The sequence below is a fragment of the Saimiri boliviensis genome, chromosome 4, assembly GCF_048565385.1.
Source record: "Saimiri boliviensis isolate mSaiBol1 chromosome 4, mSaiBol1.pri, whole genome shotgun sequence".
In the NCBI taxonomy this organism is placed as follows: Eukaryota; Metazoa; Chordata; class Mammalia; order Primates; family Cebidae; genus Saimiri; species Saimiri boliviensis.
Genome location: NC_133452.1, coordinates 3,435,185 through 3,457,662, shown reverse-complemented (window position 1 = coordinate 3,457,662; position 22,478 = coordinate 3,435,185). Strand labels below are relative to the sequence as shown.

The following is a 22,478-nucleotide window of genomic DNA, read 5'->3' as shown; positions in this document are numbered from 1 at the left end:
CACAGCCTGAGAGGAGGGACCCCTGGGCACTCCCAGGACTCTCCTGCCCTCTTCCTCTGGCTCCCAAGTCCACAGGCCAATTCCAGACAGCGGCTGAGCCACAGCACATCCACCGGAACTGCTTCCTGGGAATCTGAGCCCAGGGGCTGTGGTGCCCGTAGGACAGCAGGGTCTCCTTCTGCAGCAGGAGAGCTTTCTAAAGAGAAAGTGCTACTGACCAGTCCCCATCCTTGTGACGCCCTCCTTCCAGAAAGCACGCACCTACCACATTCAACGTGGGCTCAGTTCCACCCAACAACACAACAGGCGTTTCACACACAAGAACATTCTGCGACAACAACACAAAGCTCTGGGCGAAGGAAGCAAGGACTCCAAAATCATGAACCATCGCGGCAAGAAAGGAGACCGTGTTCCCTTCCACTTGACTTGGGGAGTCACCGTTGGCTGCCATTTTATCCTCCGTAAGCCTGATCGGAAATGGGACCACATAGGAGTTCAGCAAAGGAAAACATGACTTGAGAATTTGGGCCTGAATTCCAGGGGTCCCAAGTGTTTGTATAATAAACCCTGGATCTGAGCTCCTGGGTGTGCTCTTCTGGTTCCATACGACGCACACAGTAGGTGCCTAATTCCTCTTCTTGACAAACCATGTGAGACCACACTCATTCATCCTCAGAAGCTCTGAAATGTTTCATTATGTGACTATCCCAGTCCACAGGGTACAGCACTGTGGGAATGAATCACCCAGGGAAGTGACCATAGCCCTCCTGACCAGCCCTTGGAATTCCCTGGAATTCAGACTAGAATCCAGGTAAAGATCAGACTTGGAAGGTAACTAGCTTGAGAAAATGTGTCAGATCTATTTCCTGGTGCATGTGAAGAATGCTGCAGCCTTTCAGAGAATGCCCTTAGGCTTTTTCGTGGGCTGACGGACCTATGGAGGAAAGCAGGCTGTAAGGAGTTACAGTGTAGACAGACCATTGTGCCCAAGTTCACAGTTCTGCAGAGAGTGGGCTTGGAGTCTCTAAGGTCTAGGGAAACTGGTTACATTCACATGACTGCCCCTAAACGCAAAGCTAAGGGCATGGAACCATACAATTCACAGTCGCTTTTCCTGTGTCTCCTTTTGACCACGCAAAGGCAAAGACTGTCCCAACAAATCATGATCCCAGGACGCCTCCTGTCCTTGTCCAAGAGCCAGGCCCGCCTGGCTGCTGTAGAATCCTATTCTGACGTGAGTGGGAACTGCACACTGTAGGACTCATCTGGGAACCACTGGGTGTTTCAGCGGATTTGGTGTGGAGTGAAAAAGAAACACTAGAGGAATTAGATTTTTTAAAATTCCAATTCATTATCCTCTGTGACCACGGGGATTCTTGGAGGCTAAAAGGGTTCAGAAGCTCAGGTAACAGGGTGACCGGAAACACGTACCTGCAGGCTCTGCAGACCTCCATAGGCTGTAAAGAGAAGCAGGAACCCAAAGGAAACCACAAGGACATTCCGCAGACTTCTCTCCATTGTGCTGGATGAAAACTTCAATCATCAGTGGACACAGACATTTGTAGCTCCCTACAAGGAACCAGTTGAGGTACAGGAAAAACAGTCAGTACCGGTAAGTCCCATTCTCTCTTTGATCTGAGCTGGAGGTGTGTTAGTCATTAAGCTTGCCACCAGTTACTGAACTTGGGTATCACTGACCCCGTGAAGCACACGCGAGCATGTTACTCATTCACCTTCTCTGGGATCCACAAAATCCATTTTCTACAGAGTGGAAGATCATGACTCTGACCAGCTTCCACGTCATTGTACTTATCTTGTAGGTCATTATACTTTTTTCTTACTAAATTCTAATAGACATGGTCCAGGTGGTAAAGTGATACATTTTGCTTTTTGTATGTGTATGGAATGGTATCTTCCACAGTAAGAGACACTGTCAGAAGTTGTCACCACTGCAGAATGTGGACTTCAGTCTTAAGGAACAAAGCATACATGTTAACTTCAAGATGCATAGTTCAACTTCTGAAGAAGTGCTAATGTGATTATAAGATCCTGGGGCCAAAGTCTTAGTATTGCAAAGACCATATGGTTTCACAACACCGTTCAGCAATTATCAAAGACAACAAATGTACGTAAGTATAGTCCTTCACCATAAGCAAAGCGTTTCATGCATTCTATCATGTGACCAGCCACAGTGCTATGATAATGATGTCAGCAATCTTAGCCCCATTATAACACAGGAGACTGAGCTTCAGGAAAAGTGAAGTGACTGAGTATTTTGGTCTGGGGCAGTGTTGTCCAGTAAGGCAGCCACTCACCACATGTGACTACTGAGTCTCCGAAATGTGGCAAGTACAGCTGATAAACTGAGCTCACAACTGCATCTCCCTTTAGTTAATTAAAATTAAGTTTTAATAGCCACATGTGGCTCTAGACTATCCTATTAGACCGGGCAAGTCTAGAGCTTTAAACAACTTACCCCAAACATAGCTAACAATAAGAAAATCCGCTTTTCTATTCCATTGTAAGCCAAACTTGGTGTTTGGAGATTGTTTCCAAAGTTCTGTGAAGTCGGCCATTTCTGTCTAGTTTAGATCTAAAGGCAAATCTTGCAGGTAAATGTCACGTGCTGGCAACACTGCTCAGGGAAGCTTGTCAAACCATTGGAAGATGATGGTCAATGATAAATGGGTAAAGTTCTTGTCACTTAACATATTCTCGTTAAAAGTAAAGATTCATGAAAAAAATAGCTTCCTATATTGACCAAACATGGATGCTCATGCTTCCATGAGAGTGACGTAGTCTAGCAAAGGGATTCTGAGCATGGAGACAGATGAGCCCAAAGGGTTCACATCCTGATCCCATAATTTCTGAGCTGGGTGATCTCAGGTGGGTCACTGGCTCACCGAACCTGTTTCCTCTTTGAAAAGCAGGGTTGCAGAAGTTCAAGACTTGGATAATTTGGAAGCCTGTAGGACAGCATAAATGCCAACTTCTAGATGCATAGTTCAACTTCACCAACAAACGTTATCATCAATGAATATTAATCGACTAAGATGATATTTTGACTTTCAGAGAAAATACAAGTTGGAATAATGTGTAAAGAAATTAGGAGAACCTGCACTTCCATCAGGGAATCATCTTTGACCTTATTTTTACTTTTTGGCAACACTTTCATTTACTTCAGTTCCGGCCTGTGTGTCATTCCCACGAATGACCTCTATTTTGATATCAGAAGAACTTCGTGATGTTTTATTGCACTGCCTGCTGGTCTTTCTCCCTTGGTTGCTTACACTCAGCAGCCCCGTCCTCTAGGACTCGCTCTCTGGCTCTGGGGGCTGTTTCTAGAAGCTGCTCTGCCATCCCTCTCAGCAGCCTGTGTCTCCTGAGGAGCTTCCCTTTGTGCACAAATAAACCCAGTCTGTTTCCACCCTTCCCAGCCACTCCCTCCATGTCCCTCCAGCAGCCCTGCTTCTTCTGGGATTGAATTTCTGAAACCGTGGCTTCAGTTACATCTGCTTTTTCTTTCTTTTCTTCCTAGTTGTTTCCCTTTATCTATGATAAAAGGGATTAAAAAAAAAAAAAACAGTATATTTCACTCTCTGCCTTTTCTCTGCGGCAGAATCAAATGTTCCTCAGAGGAGATGATCACCTGGCCCTCGCCAGTGTTCCTGTGACCAGGGCAGGTCTTAGACCCGGTTGCCCAGCGGTTTCATCATAAGCAAAGGGACATATTATCTTACCCGACCCCTGAAGCTGCCTTCCCGCAGCCCACACGTTCCCACAGACATGGGGCTGCCTGAGGGAAGAGAATGCAATCTCTAGAAACCCAGAGCTGACTTGCTTGTCACAGCTGGTTTTGACATCACGAGCCATGTGCGTACTGGAGCCATGACCTGGGCCAGGGCTGACCTCCCAAGGCGGGAGACATGTGCGTGTACAGGACTCGAAAGGTCCATAACCATTCCACTCCTTAAAATTAACAGCTGGGCTCCGTCAGCTTGAGAACAGAGGTGATTCTGAAGTTGTGCTAGAGTCTGGGGGTCACTCATTGGACGTTAAAACGACAGAGACCCTGGGTGGTGCAGAGCTCAGAGCGGCCTGTTCTGGAGAACCGCGACTCCAGCGGCCGCTAGATGGCACCGTTCTGCCACCGCTGGGTTCCCGCAGCTCCACGGGCTCCTCCAGCTGCAGAACCGCGCTGGAAATCAGCAAACTGCCTGCCAGGAAGCTAAGACTCATTTAAGGGAAGTCTAATCAATGGTTTGCTTTTTTAAGGAAGGTTCTCATGTAAGCAAATTAATATCAGTTTTCTTGACATTTACATCTGAAATCTGTTAATAAAAGCAACACCCCATCAATTTGAATGTAACATGATTTTCTATCAGTGCGAAGATGAAGAATGTGTCTGTTTCTAAAGGGAGTAGAACAAAGTATTGGCTACTTTAGGGAATTTCACATTTTGGAAATAAATGTACTCATGCAGTGTGTGTGTGTTTAAAGGAAGAACAATTTGTAGTAGCGCAACCATGGCTTGAGAACGTGTTTCTCTTAGCCAATGTTCCAAAGCATCTAAAACCTCGGTACGGGCTGACAACTCGGCCGGGAGTCCCCAGTCTCATAGAAGCCGAGTTCTAGTGGGGGAAACAGACAGGGAACAACTAAGCAAAACAGAGAACACCAACAAATTCCCACGGAGAGGCGTGTGATTCCAAACCAGAGCAGGTGGGATGACTGGCAGTGTGGGATGGTGCACACGCTATCCACAGCCCCCTCCACACGGTGGCAGCGCGGTGCCCGGCTGCAGAGAGAGCAGCTCGGCTCACCCAGGCACCACCAGGGCTGCAGCCCCGAGCCCCGCAGCCCGGAGCAGGTGGTGCCTTGGGTGGAAAAGAGCCAGCTGAGTGCGTGGAGGACGCAAAGCTGTGATTGGACACCTGAGGGCCAGCACGGCTGTGATTGGACACATGAGGGCCAGCACGGCTGTGATTGGACACCTGAGGACCAGCACGGCTGTGATTGGACACCTGAGGGCCAGCACGGCTGTGATTGGACACCTGAGGGCCAGCACGGCTGTGATTGGACACCTGAGGGCAAGCACGGCTGTGATTGGACACCTGAGGGCAAGCACGGCTGTGATTGGACAGTGGAGGCCGAGGCCCTCCTGGTCTCCCGTGCCGGATCAGGGGCAGAGTGCTGAGCGTGCTGGATTTTCTGGCATTTTTTCCATCAGTTCTTGTCTGTACAGACAAAGATACAGCGACGGTAAACCATGTCCACAGTCTCCAATGGCATTTTGTGCCTTTGCTCCCGCAACCACACGCATCCACACGATTTGAACTTTGTCCCCAGGCAAGATAGCTCCGCCTGGGTGGATGCGACCATTCCAAGCCCCTTGGTCCCAGCGGCTCTCGCGGCGCGTGGCTGCTGAGATCCCAGCGAGTGTCCGCCGGGAGACTCGGGCGTTCTCCCCGTTTGCCTCCAGCTACGGTGCAGTGACCGCTCTTTTCAGTGGTCCCTCGAGCAGCCACCGTGCCACGCTTCTTCCCTCCCAGCGGGCGACAAGGCCTGTGCGTGCAGGGTGGGGCTCTCAGCAGCGCCTGCTGGAAACTCTGCACTGTCCTTGGAAAGGTTTTGCTGGAAAGCTCTAGAAAGACAGACTGGAAAGGAGGTGCCTGACAGGATGAAGGGAGAACACCTTGTAAAGACAAGCACCGAAAATTATTGCTTAGTGTTGACTAAAAATGCATATACACATTTTGCATACATGCGTGTCCATATATACATGAATCTATTTATATGAATATATATGAATATATCTGAATATAAAGATATGTATAGCGTGCATATATACAGAATCTATTATCGTGTGTGTTTGTGAATACATATATATATAATATAAATATATATAATATATATTATATATATTATAATATATTATATATATATATGGAGAGAGAGATCAAATTCCTCTGCACAATAGAATTGGTGGGAGGAAAGGGGCATGTTTACTCCTTTATTTCATGCACGTATATACCATTTCTGTACTTTTCATAAGAACATCTCATTTAAGAAGAATACAATTTTTAAAGAAAGCCATGCTCTTATAAAGGAATTGTCACACGTAGAACTCTACAAGGTAAGCTAAGCCCCACCTGCCCTCTGGCCTGCCCGCTCTTATGGCTGAGCCCCTTCCCCATGCTGCCCTACAGAACCTCCACTCCGTGGTGGTCTATAAAGAAACTGTGAATGGGAGCTTAGGCACCAGGCGCTGCCGCCCGGGTCAGCACAGCTGCAGGGACGCCGATGCCACCACCCAGTCCTGGGCTTGCGACCGAGGCTGACTCTCATCCCTGCCAGCCCCACAGGCCGAGGCAGGCAGCCATCAAGCCCATGTGGACACTGCAGTGTGAGTCCCGGCTCGTCGCCCATCATTTAGGTCCCGGCTCACTTCCCACCCGGCTGGGCAACTCCTTTTGTCCTGACCGGTTTACGATGGGCTGGAAAGAAGCAGGCAGTGGGGCTGGACTCCAGGATGAACCCTGGCGGACAGCTGTGTACGTGGTGATCCTGCCTTCAGCAAGTAGTTTCCGAATTCTGCACATTACACATGGGAAGACATGTGACAACAACCGCTCAGGGCTCCACCCCTTGGCCTAAACACCATGGCTCAGGGCCAGCCTGTGTGGCAGGGAGTGTGCCCGGGCACGGTGTCCCAGACGGCCAACCACCCTCCCTCTGGCCGGTAACCACACACCTACGTGACCACTCAGGCCTGCCTCTCTGCAGTGGGGCCACCTGGCAGGGCCTGAAGGCTCAGACGGTGTGGGAAGAAATGGGAGACTCACACTGGCTCAGCCAAGGAGAAAATCAAGCTGATGATGTGAGAACTGGGAGGATTATGACTCGTAAGGCGAGTAAGAGTTCTGTGTTTACAGCATGGTACCTCCAGGGCTCTGGGGTTGGTGGGCTGCGTGCACTGTATCCAGAGTTCCCAAGATAGGGATCCACGGACATCTGTAGTGAGATCCCCCAATGTTCTCAAGAAGCCATGATTTGTCCACACGGCCACCTGTGTCAACTGCCCTCAGAGTCCCAGGCTGTGGGTCTGCAGCCTGGACATGGGACCAGGGCCCTTCTCGGGAAAATGGGTTGTGTGTGAGCAGTACAGGCAAAACTGTGTTTTTCAAAGGAATCCCCATTTCCTGTGTCTTTCTTACCCAGTGTGTTCACTTAATGATATGATACTGAATGTTGTATTTCCAGTGGCCCAAAAGCCATCATCGGTACCTACTCAACTGGGCAACATGAGCTCTGTGTGGAGAATCTAATGAAAAGGGCTTAGCGGAGAGGAAGGGTGCGCCGGGCCTTCTCTTTCTAGTCCCCTCTCCTGTCCCCCACCCAACCCAAGTCCAGGTGTTCCGAAGCTGTTGCAAAACCACTTTCCCCCCACTGCCTTCACGAGGTGTCCCTTAGTTTTTCAGGAGCTGAGTATCTTGACTTATTTGCTCATCAGCTGTTAATTAACACTGAGCCAGACAATATCTACAAGCTCTAATAACACAGTTGTTATCCTTGTGATCTGTGAAGAAAAATGTCACATAAAGTTTAAAACATAAATACAGAGAAGAAAGAGCCCATGCTGCAGCAGAGGGGCTGTAAGTGCTCCCCTATCCATTGGGTTTGTAGATACAGTGAACCTCAAGTTTCTCTTCAAAGAATCAGTATGTCAGTATGTTCAGCTTTCCTATTGTTTAATTCTCTGCATTAAAGCTTAACTTTCTTGTAATTTCAGTAAACGTTTCCACCAGTTCTAATCAGTAGTTCACATCCGTTCCCCCGGCCCCCTGCTCCATCCTGACTCATCCCGGTCACCTGCTACGGTCACCTGCTTTGACTTCTGCTTACCAGCCCTGACCTGCCCAGAACTGTCCTTCCTGCCACTCCAGCTCTACCCCTGCTCCCTTTAAAATAGCGAATCGGAATTAGACTAGACGGTGTGGTCTAACCCAAGCCAACAGGGCAATGACACAGCAGGAGGGGCAACCTCCAGCAGGCATAAACGCCCCTTCCCCTCCTTGTCCAGGTGTGCCCTGGCCATTGTTCCATCTGTGAGCCACACCCTTCTACAAAAGTCAATTGCCTTGCTGAGGAAATTTCTCTTCCAGTGCTACTTCTTTTGCGGCATTGAAAATTCTACTTATAACAGGGTTCTGGTGAAATCTCCCCCATCCATAGCGTTTTGGAGACGGCCCAAGGCTTGTTTTACAAGACTGCCTCCAGCTCCAGACCTGAGCAGGAGCCAGAGAGCATTGTGTCCTGGGTTTTGCACTCCATTTGCATTCAGCAAGTATTTGTTGGATTTTCATAGAATTTTAGGAGGACGTACATGCTCTGCCGAAACAAGAGAAAGCCTGACCTTGAATGTGAACCTTTCCAGAGGACAGGTAATGTACTGTGAGACCCTGATGCTACGAAAACATTTCCTGAAGTGCCCACATACCAGAAAGACTCAATTCATCTTTGAAATATCAACAAATTACTGTCCTTTTCATATTTTAAATTGTTATTGATGAAGGATTTTGGACATTCTTTCTTGTGACTATACTCTTTTAACCACTGGGTATTTATAATTTCTTTCTGAACATGATGAAAGTTCTCTGTTACCTTTTATTCATCAGACCAATGATGAAAGAATGAAAATTAAGGTATGTGTATCTCAAACTAGGTGCGTTCCACAGCTGATTCTAGCAGGTGGGCAATGCGGGGCAGTGAAGGCGTGAGCATGTTTCAAAGGCAGGCTGGCACAGAAATCATCTTTGCAGATGTACCTGCACCCACTTCTTTCCCTGCCACCTTACCCAACTCACTTTCAGATAACTGTAAACCAAAAATGACATTGTAATACCCCCAACTCACTGAAGGTCCCCCTCTTCTCAGCCAAGGGGATTCCATAGAATCCTGACAACCTAGTTCAGGCCACCATGGGAAGGCAAGGTGGATGGACCTCTTTATACTCTCCTTGCTTTGGAATTCAGGAACAACAGGCCAGAATTAACATGAAAACAGAGAACTTAAGCCTGGCAAAAGGCTCTTTGTAGAAATAAGCTACCACATTGCACCCTAACTTTACCATAGCATCACATCACAGATAGCAGGCTTTGAAAGAAAACAAAATATTTTACCCCAAAAAACATTTCTTTAACACATTTTGAAATGGCTTTGCAAAGCTGTCTCTTGAAGGGAAATCTGCATTTTGTAGAAAATTCTCGTCGTTTTCCAGGTCTTTGTGGACCCCAATGTGATTAGCACAGAGTCTAGCATTTTTTTAAAGGTCTGAACAGAAAACATTTGGTATTTATTGTCTCTAAGAGTGCCACCTATGAGACTTCATCTATATAATAAGAACCTTGGTCTTCACAACTGCTTATCTGAACCTAGATACTCCTTGCTTTTCTTCGTCTTCTTTTTATTGTTTGTTTGTTTGTGATGAAGTCTCACCCTGTCTCCCAGGCTGTGGGGCAATGAATGGCTCCATCTTGGCTCACTGCAACCTCTGCCTCCCAGGTTCAAGCACTTCTACTGCCTCAGCCTCCAAAGCTGCTGGGATTACAGGTGCCCACCACCATGCCCAGCTAATTTTTTGTATCTTCAGTAGAGATGGGGTTTAATCATGTTGGCCAGGCTGATCTCAAACTCCTGACCTTGTGATCTGCCCACCTGTGCCTTCCAGAGTGATGGGAATACAGACACTCCTTTCTATGGATTCCAGATCTTTAGATAATAACTCCTTCAACCAATTACTATTCCAAAAATTTAAGAATTCACCTATGACCTGGAAGCCCCTGCTTTGAGTTCTCTTGCCCCTGAGGACTGAACCAATGCACTCCTTACACGCATTGACTGATGTCTTCTGTCTCCCTAAAACAGATCAGACCAAGCTGTAGCCCGATCACCTTGGGGACACATTCTCAGGACCTGTGTTCTGGGTCATGGTCCTCATACTTGGCTCAAAATAAATACCTTCAAATATTTTACAGAGTTTAGCTTTTTTCATCACACATGGAATCCACATTTCACGTAATATTTGGGACACAAGAAAATCTATAGTCAACCCCACTGTTCCTTGAACATTTGCTACAAAATCTGTTGGTGCTTTTACTGGCAATAATGAACCTGACAACATTTTCGGGTGAACCTGACTGAGCCCATACTCTAAGAAAACATGGATAGTCGTAAAATGCCCCAACTTATTTTCCCGAACATCGCACCACATTTTTCTGTTCCAGGAAAGGATCAGCACAAAAAACTCACTCTCTCCCACAGACCTGGGTGGGGCCCCCTATGCACACTTTCTCTTGACCCCATCAGGTGTGGGATGACCTCTTGTTTACCTGTGACGAGGCCACATCCACACCCTGCAGGCCTCCACTCTCTGTCTCACGGTTGAGTAGCCGAGAGTAGAACCTCTAGACCTCTGGAATGACACAGACACATTGAAAGTGTTTCCTGGTCAGCCGATGGGCTGAGGCACCCCCCAGTTCCACATCACCCTGTCTGACACTTATCTACCATCCCAGAAAAGTCCAAGACAAGCCACCCGGCCAAGACGGATTCTGGCATGAGCCTCTCCCTGGTACGATAAAAATTAGTCTGCTAGTCTGTTTGGGTTTTATTTCTGACATCACACACGTATTTCCACGTGAATCTTAAGGGAAGACTATGAAGTCTCAGTCCACTTTCTCAGGAAGTAAGAAGTCTGTCATCTAATGTCACCATGACTTGGAGTTTTTCATTTCCTTTTCTTTAATTGGGAAACCAGAATCCTTATCTCCTCTGAGAGGAAAGTCAAGGGGTGAGCCTGAGCGTCAGCCACATGGGCTGAGCTCCACCCGCAGATGTGGGCACTGCTGCCGGCTGGCCTGCTGCGCCAGCTTCTGAACAGCCTACTGTTTGGCTTGACTTGTGGACATCCGCACCTGGCAGATGAAGAGTCCCCAGTCCACGAGGCCAGCAGCCCCTGTCACCTTTTTGACAGCCCCTGATCCACGCAGAGTTTAGTCACAGAGCCTAAATCTGCCCTCTCACCACACACCGGCTACGTTGTAAAAAGATACACATTTTATGGGAGTTTTGTGGAGCTGCTGGCTGCTGCACACACACTCTCCTCCCGTTTCCCAGGGGCCTTTCAGGCCAGGGAGTGAGTATTAGAATCCTGCTCTGTGCTGGGCTCCTGGATGCCTTTTATCTGCAAGAAATATTCACCTGGTCATGTCCTTGGCTCCCATCCAATCTCGCTCCTGGCCAGGGAGGGCATGTATGACTTTCTGGTCTCAGAACAAACAGGCAGCTCGGGAGTAGGAGGACGTGCTCATGATGTGCCCTGAAGCTCCTGGGGCTCCGCTTGGTGGGGTGACTTCTTTGGGGTCCTCCTGGTGGGACACCCTGCTGGCAATCGTGGTAACTTCAGCTTCAGAAGAACCTCTGAAGGATAGGTTGATGTGCTTGTTTATTTTGCTAAGGGAAACAAGGATGGGTTGGGCTTCCTGTTGAAGGTGATTCTAAATGCTGTGACAGAGATAAATTTGTTCTCCTTTTTGTTACTGACACAGCAAGTTCAACTTAAAGGCCTGCTGATGGGCATTTCCAGTATCAACCTTGATCCAACCAGTTACCTGATTCAGTAGTTCTGTCTTTCCTCAACCATGAAGCATACTCTCTCTAATTTCACCCAGAAGGAAGAAGTTCCTCAGTTCTCTCACAGTTCCAAAGCACAATTCTTAGGAAAGAGGCAGATAGTGATGCCCTTGAGTTGTATCTCCCCGCTCAGGCTCATTCACAGGGCGTAGGAGGTGTTCAGAGGCCACCAACATGGCCACGAGGCCCATCCTTGTGGACAGGGTAGGAACAGTGTGCAGAACACGGGGGCATTGTCTTGGGGCCACTGCAGGGACACCCTCTACAAATGAACTTGGTGAAGACCCCACCCTCTTCTGTGAGAGACCAGAAGGGATCCACTTCCTTCTGTGAAAGGAAAATAAAATCTCAGGACCCCATTCACTATGCCCAACGGAAAAGATAATGTCAGAAGCTGAGTCATGCAAGAAGCTGCCTTTGCTTTTGTTCCTAAGCAGACAACCTTAGGCAGAAGGCCAGATGTCTCCCAGGCAGCTGCTCTGCGGTCACCTTACCTTAGGTAAAGTGACAACTTACTGAGCATGAGGTGAATACATAGGTGAGTGTTCCCCATCCCTCCTTTTCACACACAACCCGTGGATTCAGTCCGTCTAATCGCAGCCTCACAGGAGCCTGACCCTCCCCTCCCGCTGTCCCCTCCTGCCCACTTCTCCTCTTTAAGTGTTGAAGCCCCCAAAATCCTCTTTGGAAAACGCACAGATGGCAGATGTTCCTGTGGTTCTGTGTTCCCTTTTCCCAGGCATATCCTGGGAAAACTTGACAAAACAAACCCTACACTGACCGGGAGCAGCCTCAGGCGCTTTTTGGTGTGCACCTCCTGGGAGTCCGGACTGGTGGATCTCTGTGGAGTCATTGTTTGATGCGTCAATTCTTCCTTTGTTTACCATGCACACGCCAGTGACGGAGATGACTGAGTCAGGGGTGTCGTATAGTTTTAAACTCTGAAAATATGATATCAATCAGTTTACGTGCAATATAACTTTGAAACAGATCGAATTTACATTATAAAATGTTTAAAAATAATTGTGAGTTCTCCATCATGGGCCCATACTCAGTATTTCCCTCAAATCCAACCTGCTCACACAGCCCGTCAACTTAACCCCCATCAGAAGCCTTGCTTTTGTCTCTTATCTGAAGCCGACTGCACTCCCGCTGTCCTGGGTCCTGTCGGCAGTGACTCCTGTAACCGTAAGATGCTGTGCAAATCGTGTCCTCTGCTTTGCTCCCCCCATCACGGGTAGACTTGAGATTGACAGCTGAAATTAAGGCTGTTGAGGCAGAAATAATTTTATCAAGGTTTATTGAAAGTCAAAGGTGAGGTTGGACCTGGGAAGACGCACCCACGGAGTTGAGTGTTCCGGAGTCTGTCACAAGGTGAAAGGATTTGGTGGGAAAGTTTAAATGAGTTGTCCTCTTATTTGAGGATGCAACACAGAGGTCACAATCATTAGCTACAGATGACGACGTGCAGGCTAACAGTGCCACATGAAGGCGACTCAGTAGCACTTCCTGCTTCAGCTCAGCTTAAAACAGCAGCGCCCTCTCCCGTGTCAGCGGGTTATACCCTGGTCCATAGGCCCATCATGTGAGGCGCTTACGTCCCTTGTAAGCTCCAGCTTCCGGCTCTGGGGGCCCTTATTCATCCACTGCAGACAAGTGAGAGCCCAGGGTGGGGCCCGCCACGTTCTGGCCTGGGGGGCTGGCTGGGGAGGCACTCGGGGAACTTCAGCCTTTCTTCTTCCCAGGACCGGGTTCCAGCCAGCAAAGGGACCCACAAAGGGAGCTGCTCCAGGTGACCTCGACTGAGCGGCCTCAGGGCTCTCGGTCTGACTGTGTTAAGGACTGAAATATCCATAATCCTTTTTAAATTGTCCATAGAAACAGCAGGACAAGAAGTGCACAGGGCCCCCTGGTGCCTGGGGGAATGTGCTCAGCTCTCTTTGAAGAAAAACCTCAAGGACAGGGAATTGAAGGCTTTGAAAGATGGGATTCTATTTAGAGGGAAGGGTGCCTATTTCCTAACAGCAATTAGGACGCTGCTGTAATGAATTCAGCATTTTCTCTGGAAAGCACACAGCATTTTCCCCTCATTAACACATGTGCTCCTGCTTCCCCTCCCCCAGCCTGGACAAAGGCTTTGAAGGCACCATCTGAGCTCAGGGAGAGCCTGCAGGGAGTGAGGAGCTGCTCTCAAGGCTGGTGGCCAGCTTTGCTGATCCTGAAACCACATCCTTGGCTTCTGAGTATCTAATGTACAGTTGTATCTGTACCTTGAAACACGAGACTGGGTTTTGAGATCTCAAACTACTGTGAATCAGTGAAAGGCCAGTGCTGGGGCTGAGGAGGCAAGGACGCTGGAATTCACCCAAAGCGCATACCTCCCTGCGCTCATGGACTTCTCTGAGAACACGGTTTATTATGAAATTTCACAGTGAATTGTGGATTGCCTGGTTTTATCTTCTAGGTATTTCATGCAGTCTTATTTTCCTAGCTGGACTCCACTGAAATTCAACTGACTGTCATATGTCAGGCAGTCCGAATCTCTTTCATACTTGCCACCTTTTCTATTCTCCAAGGATAAGGGTCTGGCGTCTTTGTTATCCTCTTCCGTGTGCAAACTAAATGCTTTGTCCTTTGATTTTTCTGTTTCATTGCCCTGCTTCATGCAAAATACATATTTTTCTGTGGACCATATCATGAGTACTGCACACTTCATTTATGGTCATACTCAACTGAGTTAAGGAGAGAATATGTGTTCTGATTCCTGGAAGCCCATTCTCCTTCGCAAACAACAAAATATAAGCAATGGGTTAAAATTCTAAACAGAGACTGATTTGAGTAATGATAAAACTCTGGTCTGCCATCCAGCTGACTCTGCGTAAATTACTCTTTCTCTATTGCAATTACCCTCTATTGAAAAATCGGATGTCTACGCAGTGGGCAAGGTGAACCCCTTGGGCATTTACAAATGTGTGGGTTCATCCAGGATCTCCCGTGTGGCTAGCTTCCGATGGTTCCGTAGCCCCCCTCCAGCAATGGATCCAGAGGCCAGACCAAATGGCCACCCAGTTCTCTTGGATGGGGGCTAACTGTGGTATTCTCTCTACTGGTGGGGCGCTGCGGACCCAATGCACATGGATTTCACTTCAATAGAGAAACGGTCCTGGGAGACCTCCCTTAACTATCGCCCTATCACAGCGTATCTGTCTGTAGCCCTGTGGCAGAGTATCTGTCTGTCACTTCATTGCAGGGTGTCTGGAATGGCGAGTATCCTAGGTGTAGCCAACGCCTCCTTCCTTCTGCCAACTTGCCCTGTATCCCCTGGTGGGGTGTCTGTAGTCCCACTGAGGGGTGTCAGTTTGTAGCTCCAGCACGGGTTGTCTGTAACCCAATTCAGGGTGTCTATCTTGGTTTGGCTCCTGGGGGTCTCAGTTGGCTCTTTCTTTCTTCTCTCTCTCTCTTTTTTTTTTTTTTTTTTTTTTTGAGACAGAATCTTCCTCAGTAGCCCAGGCTGGAGGACAGTGGCACCATCTTGGCTCACTGCAACCTCTACTTCCTGAGTTGGGTTTGAGTGAGTCTCCTGCCTCAGCCTCCTGAGTAGCTGGGACTAGAGTCGTGCACCACCATCCCTGAGCTCAGGGTGGGCTGCACCTGGCGTTGGGAGTCAGGGACCTGAGTCCTGCTTCCTCAGTGCTCTGGTTCTTGAAAAGCTGAGCAGTCGCAGAGAGACAGGGCCTGGCCCAGCGTACACAAGCCAGAGGAAGGAAAATGGACCTGCCTCCCCAGGGACCAGAGCAAAGAGGAGAAAGAGAGTAAGCGATTCACGTCGCCTGGGTTAAAAGGACCCAGTAGAGAGGAGCAGGTTGGCATTAGGGCCTTGCCCGGGCAGTCGCAAAGGGCATCACAGGCAGACGAGCCTGTAAACCAGAAATACAATTCTAAGGACCCCCAACTGGTACAGAATGGACAGGCTCCTGGCTCAAGTCCACCCTCAAACCTAGAACTTTGGCCCTAAGTGAAAGCAGCTCACCCTTTGGCCTTTTTGGCCATCTGTGTTCCCTATCCTGTGCCCGTATAAAAAGACTTCGTTTGGCAGAGCAAAGAAGCTTCTGGGGCAGGCCGTCAGGGCGGCGAGCTGCTGACTGGTGGGGATTCGAGTTGCTGAATGTTGGGGATACAGGCGGCTGAGCGTCAGATATGACAGTGACAACTTCCGATGGTGTTTTAGCGGGGAGCCCGGCCGGAGAGGGCGGGGCTTCAGGGGAAGATCCCCTTTCTACACCGTCCCCTTTCCAGTTCCACCTGTGTCATCATTTAAACAGTTCGTGTGACCTGATTCTCCCTGGACACTGCACAAGAACTTGGGTGTCGACAAGGGCCGGTGCGGAAGGCCGTGTCCCTGACCCTTTGCTGGGCTGTTAACATTAGCTGTCCACAGACTGCACCTGAGTGAAATGAGCCACTACAGCTCCTGTGCACAAGGCGGCCAAAGTCAAAGGAAAAGTCCCATGTCACAACCGTCTGAATGGATTTCCTCCTCAGCCAGGGTGCTCTTAAAATTTAACCTAAAAGACGGGTTCAGGCCGTGATGGAAAGTGGGGTTCAGACAGTCTCAGGCCATCATGAAAAGTGGGGTCAGACAGGCTCAGGCCATGATAAAAAGTGGGGTCAGACAGGCTCAGGTCGTCATGAAAAGTGGGGGTCAGACAGGCTCAGGCCATCATGAAAAGTGGGGGTCAGACAGGCTCAGGCCATGATGAAAAGTGGGGATCAGACAGGCTCAGGACATGATGAAAAGTGGGGGTCAGACTCAGGCCGTGATGAAAAGTGGCGGTCAGACAGGCTCAGGCCATGATGAAAAGTGGGGGTCAGACAGGCCTCATATTCCCTCCAGCATCAACATCAACACAGACGCCTAGGCCCACGCCCCCCACCTGTGTGGGGTCTCTGGGCATGAGTTCTTTGTTCTGACTTCTCAGCTCTCTACCAGGACCAGCTGCAGAATTTAGAGGCCCAAGACATAACACAATGTAGTGTGGCCTGTATAGAAAGCAGGAGAAAGTGCCATTATGGTACTAAAATGCAGAGCTTTTTCCTTCCCTCTCCCTCACCCCACTTTCCTAGGAATTCTTTTATTTGCTACATTGCCATTCCAAGAAGGAAAATTAAAAATTCTTAGTCAACCTATTTTGTGCCAATGCCAATTTCAAATGCAAATATAGGAGCATTTATCTCATTTGCAAAATCACCAACATTCCTCAATTTGAAGTTTGTAGCTTGTACTTGTTTTCTTCTTCTCAGAGCCGTGAAGCACTACACAGAGCTCCCTGAGCTGCAGCTCCCGATCCAAGGCTGGGTCTCTGGGCACGGCTCCTCTCGGTTCCCTCAGCACTGAGCCAGAGTGCTCTGGCCGGACCCGGAACCTCACTCACCCACGTGAGCCCTGAGCAGGCTGCCTGTTCCCCGGCCTCCAGCCACGCTCCTCGCTGGGTTTTCCCAGCCTGCTCACCTGTCAGCCTGGTCATGGCCACCCAAACATTCCTCTCTCAGTCATGTATCAGGGCCCCTCTGGCTGCCGCGTCCTGTCCTGATGGTCCACCAGGTAAAAGTGAAAATGTCCCATTTGAAAATGTCCACCTGATGCAAATTCACATTTAACGTTTCTTTACTCTGTCCCTGCACAAAAGGGTTGTTTTCACAGTTACGCTGATTGGACAGAAGTGGACTTTTGTCCCAGCTGAGGCCCTCCGGTGAGTAACCACCCCCTGAATGGCTGATGCAAGACGGCCGCAGTGTTCAGGCACTTTCAGGCCACAGCCAGCTGGGGAGAGCAATGAGCGCGGAGTGGTCAGGTCCTCTGTGCCTCGCCGTGAAACCTGAACCAACTGGACACGTTTATCCAGAACCGGACACGACCTTTAGGGGCCATGCGGCACGGTGGTTACATTGGCCTAGCGGTCAGCTTGTGGCTTCCCATGCTACCGCTGTGGGACCTGGGACCAGACACCGAGGCTGATTAAGGTTTTCACCTCCAACGGGCTTATGGATGCGTGTACCAAGAAGCTGACGTTAAGTACACGGCAAGTGCCTGGGGCCCAGCGAGTGATTAATGAAAGGGTGTGTGTGTGTGTGTGATGCCTATATACACACGTACTCTTTTTAGTTTAAGAAGGAAAGTCTTTTTTCTCTCTCTCTTTCTCTTCTTTCTTCCACAGGGACTCCCTGTGTCAGCCAGGCTACAGTGCAGTGGCACAATCATGACTCACTGCAGCCTCCACCTCCTGGGCTCAAGAGATCCTCCCACCTCAGCCTCCCAAGTAGCTGGAACTACAGGCATGCAATACTACACCTGGCTTTATTATTATTATTACTACTGTAGAAATGGGTTCTCACTATTTTGCCTTGGCAGCCTCAAACTCCTGAGTTCAAGTGATCCTCCCACCTTGGCCTCCCAAAGGGCTGGGATGACAGGCGTGAGCCACCATGCCCGGCTCCCACACACATTATGCAGTCATCAGTGATGGGGCTGGGTCCTGGTCATGTTCCTCGGCCTGACGAGAACTTCCTCAACAGGTTCCTGATGCAAAACCCCGAGTTTCTGCCTTGAAAGGGGGCACCCAGCTTCCAGGCAGCTCTAATCTCTGAGGCAGTCCTCTTCGTTTCTTCCCCTCCACCATCACCTTGTCCAACAGGGCCCTGCTCCGAGGGCCGCCAGAGGAGCCTGGGCCTGCGGAGATGCCTGTTCCCGGCACGTCTCGGGAGCAAAGGCTGCGCACAGCCACTCAGGCCACTCGGGCGGCCCCTTCCCTGGTAAGAGCCCTCACGTGCTTCCGGGCCCGGTGCCACAGCTTGCCCCTGACTGAACACACACTGGCAGGGGCATGAAATGCTGAGCTCTTAAATGCGACTGCAGTCCAGGTCCAGCCAGGGAGAGACTTCATCCTCCTTGTGACTGTGGGACTCAAGCATGTCTGTCATTAGGTGGAGGCTTAGACAGGCTCAGCTGCCCCGGTGCTGTGACTCTGGTTTCACTCGTTGCATGAAGTGAAGCTGGAGGAATGAATATTGCTAGAAAAGGATAATCATGGCAGGCGGTGGGTAGAGCGACGTCAGCTCACGGTGCTTCTTGCCCTGAAATATTAGGGCAGTTGTAACTATCTTTATCTCACAGAAATGAACAGAGAGATGAAGAAGGCTCAGAGAAAGGCAGCTGAGAAGAGGAACAAGGTAGAAAGGCTGCCTTGAAGTAGAGAAATAAATATTCGCCCAGCACCTCCCAAGGTGGGACATTGGTCCAGAAGCGCCCAGATAGTGCAAGTCATTTAACGTTGCTCGAATGCCGCGAGGCCGGTGTCACAGCTCCTCCTGCTTTAGAGAGGTCAAGGCTCCCGAGGGCTCAGTAAGCAGCCCAGGTTTCTTTGAGTGCAGCTAACACCACAGGTATTAAGGCCCAGTCCTCAGGGGCTTACTCCAAGAGAAGTTAACTGTTGCTTAGAAGTTCAGAACCGGAGTTCCTGGTGGATAAGCGACTTTCCGCAAGCTCATTCCAGGCTGTCTCTGTGCTCCCCATTCTGTCCCCCTCTGAGGGCTTCAGATCCTCAGATGTTTCTGGATCCAGCCTGCGTGGAGCACAGGGCCCCCCTGCTCAATTCCATTGCTGAGCCTGACAGGAGAGGCTGGGACGATGGAAGAAGTGTGCTTGGTGGACACAGTGCTCTGGCCAGGTACCCGAAACCGCAGCGCTCCAGCAGCAGCCTGCAGTCCGGCACAGGTCAGGCAGCAGAGTCCAAGTTCACACGTTCTCTGACTTGAGTTTTCTGAACCTCAGAGTCCTCTCCTGTAGAATGGAGAAAACATCTCCTTCACAGGATTGCCAGGAGAATGAGCAGAGAAAATGCTTGCAGAGGACATTCCTGGACACTTAGTTATGGACAGGGCACCAGGAAAAAGGGTGGTGCTAGAGTCTCTCTTTAGTTCTGAGGGAGCATCAACAAAGAGGGTGCCTCCTGAATTGGGGCTCACAGCAGAGTGAGTCTGAAAGGCCGCCTCTCACCTCCCACTCCAGCCCCGCACACACAGTCGGTGAATGGACGTCTGATGGCCGTTCAGTGAAGCACAATTGCAAATCCAGCAGGACAGAACAGGAGATGGGAGCAAACTAAGCTAGTTTTACCCACTTCACAGAGGAGCCTGACACATAAAAATGTAAATTGCTTGCCTTAAAGTGAACAATAAGGAGTAACTATCATATCTTCAAAGCAGCTTTCCAAGATAAAATCCTTTGCATCCGGAATGCCTTTCTTTGATCTTGGAATCTCCAGGCGTGGCCAGGATTCCCCTGCAGAGCCCATCCTGTGTTGCTGGAAGCCAGTAGCTCTCCTGTAGGACGCTGGGAAGCAGCCAGCTGGATGTGTGAGTGTCAGTGAGCATTCCTTTCTCAACATCCCGCAAGAAAGAAAAGGCAAGAGTGTCAGGATGGCTGGACTGGTTAAGGCGAAGAAAGCGGCCACCGTGCGTGATCGCCCTGGCTGCTAGGGACAGACACAGGCCATTTGCCCCAATCCCCCAGCAGCTGCCTTCGTTTCTCACTTTGATTTGCTAATGGGCAATGGGGCTCGTGCTCCACTCTGCTCCTCAGGGAGTGGCTTGGAGACCAGGTAAGACTCAGTGTCTCCAGGAGCCCGTGAACCCGGGGCAAGGCTTCAGAGTCAGAGAGGGTGGTCCATGTGAGCACCCTCCTGCCCCCACATTCACGTCTGGCATGGTCTAGAGCGCCCGTCCACCCGCGTTTATGCCCGTCCACCCATGTTCACGCCTGGCATGTACTAGAGCGCCCATCCATCCGCGTTCACATGTGGCATAGTCTAGAGCGCCCATCCATCTGCGTTCACACCTGGCATGGTCTAGAGTGCCCATCGATCCGGGTTCACGTCTGGCATGGTCTAGAGCGCCCATCCACCCGGGTTCATGCTTGGCCATCCGCGTTCACGTCTGGCATGGTCTAAAGCGCCTGTCCACCCACGTTCATGCCCGTCCACCCACGTTCATGCCCGTCCACCCACGTTCACGCCTGGCATGGTCTAGAGTGCCCATCGATCCAGGTTCACGTCTGGCATGGTCTAGAGCACCCGTCCACCTGCGTTCATGCCCGTCCACCCACGTTCACACCTGGCAGGGTCTAGAGCGCCCATCCATCCGCATTCACATGTGGCATAGTCTAGAGCACCCATCCACCCGCGTTCACATGTGGCATAGTCTAGAGTGTGCATCGATCCGGGTTCACATCTGGCATGGTCTAGAGCGCCCATCCACCCGGGTTCATGCCTGACCATCTGCATTCACGTCTGGCATGGTCTGAAGCACCCGTCCACCCACGTTCATGACCGTCCACCCACGTTCACACCTGGCATGGTCTAGAGTGCCCATTGATCTGGGTTCACATCTGGCATGGTCTAGAGCGCCCGTCCACCTGCGTTCATGCCTGTCCACCCACGTTCACACCTGGCAGGGTCTAGAGCGCCCATCCATCCGCATTCACATGTGGCATAGTCTAGAGCACCCATCCATCCGCGTTCACATGTGGCATAGTCTAGAGTGCACATCGATCTGGGTTCACGTCTGGCATGGTCTAGAGCACCCGTCCATCCACGTTCACGTGTGGCTGTGGCATCTATTGGCCACGGCCTCTCAAAATCACCCAATCATTTTGCACCTCTTTTTTTCTTCTCTAAAATGAGGATACTGACAGCATATACCTGTTAGTGGCTGTTGTGAAGCTCTGTGTCAAGTTCTTTTTTTTTTTTTTTTTTACTTCAAATGATAACTTTTATTTTATCTTATTTTAAAAGAGTTACATTTGATAATTATTTACATTGTGTTTTTAATCAACTGTTTTCAATATGAATAGCTATTATTATTATTTTTTTATATTGCATTTTAGGTTTTGGGGTACATATGATGAACATGCAAGATTGTTGCATAGGTACACACATGGCAGTGTGGTTTGCTGCCTTCCGTCCCCCTCAAGTTCTTAAAACAGAGCTTGTCACAACTTGGCCAGGCGTTAAAGTCGCTGATGCCATCTCTTAACAAACTGGCCCCAAACTATGAGCAGAGGGTGCAATGCTGGGGGCTGTGGAGCACCCAGGGGTGCATAAGATGAGTGCTGTTGTCGGGGGGCTGTCAGTGGGATGAGGGAGCAGGGCCCCATCACGAAGGATGCAGTGTCGGGGGTCGGGGGGAAGAGGACCCTTCTAGTGAAGAAACTTTCCGAGGAGAAAGGGTTGTGGGTCGAGTTGTGTCCCCCAGAAAGGTACATTGGAGCCCTAACCTGGTGCCTGTGAACAAGCCCTTACTTGTAGAACTGATCAAGTTGAGATGGGGTTGCACTGGAGCAGGGTGACCCTCGAGTTCCATGTGACAGTGTCATCACGGGAGGAGAGGGGCGCACAGGGAGAAGGTGGCATGTAAGGACGAAGGCAGACGTTGGCGTGACGCATCTGCAAACAAGGGTTTCCCAGAACACCAGAGCTAGGAGCAAGGTGAAGCACCTCCCTGCTGCGGTGCCTTCGGAGCGAGTGTGGCCCTGCTGACATGGTGAGTGCGGACTTCTGGCCTCCAGGACGGGGAGACAAGGGGTTCCTGCTGTGGTGACCTCAGGAAACTAACACAAAGGGGTGTTTGAGCTTAGCTGTCCAGGAAGATACGGCTGCTGCCGGCGTGGGCTGCCATGTGGGCGGAGGCCCGGATGGGAGGATTGTGCCAGGCATGGGTTCTTACAGAGT

At 49.9% G+C, this 22,478-nt stretch overlaps 1 protein-coding gene across 2 annotated transcripts in view; it reads right to left on the bottom strand.

Moving 5' to 3' along the window:
* UNC93A (unc-93 homolog A) overlaps nt 1-17,367 on the bottom strand; it is a 37,527-nt gene extending 20,160 nt beyond the window's left edge. Inside the window, exons 1-4 of one of the 2 annotated variants that reach the window (XM_074397152.1) lie at nt 17,204-17,367; nt 12,476-12,635; nt 11,263-12,021; nt 1,432-1,569 (exon numbers count right to left, since the gene is read on the bottom strand). In XM_074397152.1, coding sequence (XP_074253253.1) covers nt 1,432-1,518 — 87 coding nt within the window. In that variant the 5' untranslated portion in view covers nt 1,519-1,569; nt 11,263-12,021; nt 12,476-12,635; nt 17,204-17,367. The remainder of the gene's footprint in view (nt 1-1,431; nt 1,570-11,262; nt 12,022-12,475; nt 12,636-17,203) is intronic. The other variant, XM_074397151.1, reaches the window with a different exon arrangement.
* Between the last annotated feature and the right edge of the window lie 5,111 nt (nt 17,368-22,478).